The following is a 1,310-nucleotide window of genomic DNA, read 5'->3' on the forward strand; positions in this document are numbered from 1 at the left end:
CATAATATATATAAATGAATTACAAAATATTTTAATTAGTTTTAAGTAGAATTATAAATATACTAAAAAAATTTATGATATTAAGCTAGAATAATTTGAAAAAATATTTTTTAATAAATAATATTTCATTTTGCTAATTTTATGACATAGAAAATATTAAAAATTTATTATTTTTTTATGTAAATATCTTTAATTATAATTTATGTGTTATTTTACCCGTTCTTTTAGCATATTCTTCTTCGGATATTTCAAATTTTTCTACATTACTTAAATTTTCTTCAGTACGAGAAAAATTATCTATTACCTGAAATAACATATATATAATACTATTATAATTAAAAAGAATATTATTAAATAAATTTATTTTACATGTAATCGCATTCCATCATCGATAGGATATGATCCTAATAAACGTTGGTTATCATCTAATTTGCAAATTAATTTATCATTTTTGTCATATACTTCAATTTTCATTGTTTTTGGATTACCACCAGTAAGAAGTTCCAATTTTCCCTTTAATGTAATAAAATAATATATAATAATATCAAATAATTATTGTTTATATTCTTACTTTAAATTCATCAATTGTTATTCCTTTCTGAAATCGTCGTTCTACACAATATGAATTTTGGCTAGAATTAGTAATGGATAGATTTACAAAATCTGATGTTATTACGTTATAAGCACTCATATTTCTTATAATAAAAAAGAAGGAAATGTTTTCAAACTTGCAAGCATAAACTTTGCATGTAATATAAGGTTATTTAAATTATAGAGAAAAGATGGTAATGTAGAATCCTGTGGATAAATTGAAAAAGAACCAATAATATAATATATCTGTGATTTTACAATAGAATATGTTTATAGCAAAAAAAAAAATGACATAAGATCAAAGGTAAATGATTTAAAATATATTTAGTTTTTTATAATAGTTATGAGCATTTTTGTTTAAATCAATTATTTTCTTAATTTTTTATATGTTATTTCTTTATCCGTAGATAACTCTTGTAATGTTTTAAATTAGTTTGATATCTACTTATTATAATAAAAAATTTTATAAAATTTTTTAATAATTTATGAAAATAAAAAAATTTATAATATTAATTTATTTTTGCTAAAATGAAATTATATGAAATATATATGAGAATAAAATGAAATGTAATTCTTAATTTTTAATTAATTCTTATTTCAATAAATTTATTTTTTTTCATTTTTTACATATGTATATATATTTATACATATTTCGAAAAGTATAATTTTAAAAAAAAATTTAATTTTTATAAATAATTAAATTACATATAAAAATAAAA

The 1,310-nt window shown here is 17.0% G+C and overlaps 1 protein-coding gene across 2 annotated transcripts in view; it reads right to left on the reverse strand.

Moving 5' to 3' along the window:
* LOC102681340 (tubulin-folding cofactor B) overlaps positions 1 to 807 on the reverse strand; it is a 2,081-nt gene extending 1,274 nt beyond the window's left edge. The window contains exons 1-3 of one of the 2 annotated variants that reach the window (XM_006618551.1): positions 572 to 807; positions 370 to 513; positions 217 to 304 (exon numbers count right to left, since the gene is read on the reverse strand). In XM_006618551.1, coding sequence (XP_006618614.1) covers positions 217 to 304; positions 370 to 513; positions 572 to 691 — 352 coding nt within the window. In that variant the 5' untranslated portion in view covers positions 692 to 807. The remainder of the gene's footprint in view (positions 1 to 216; positions 305 to 369; positions 514 to 571) is intronic. The other variant, XM_006618550.2, reaches the window with a different exon arrangement.
* Between the last annotated feature and the right edge of the window lie 503 nt (positions 808 to 1,310).

The sequence above is a fragment of the Apis dorsata genome, unplaced genomic scaffold (genome assembly GCF_000469605.1).
Source record: "Apis dorsata unplaced genomic scaffold, Apis dorsata 1.3 scaffold_360, whole genome shotgun sequence".
Taxonomy (NCBI): Eukaryota; Metazoa; Arthropoda; class Insecta; order Hymenoptera; family Apidae; genus Apis; species Apis dorsata.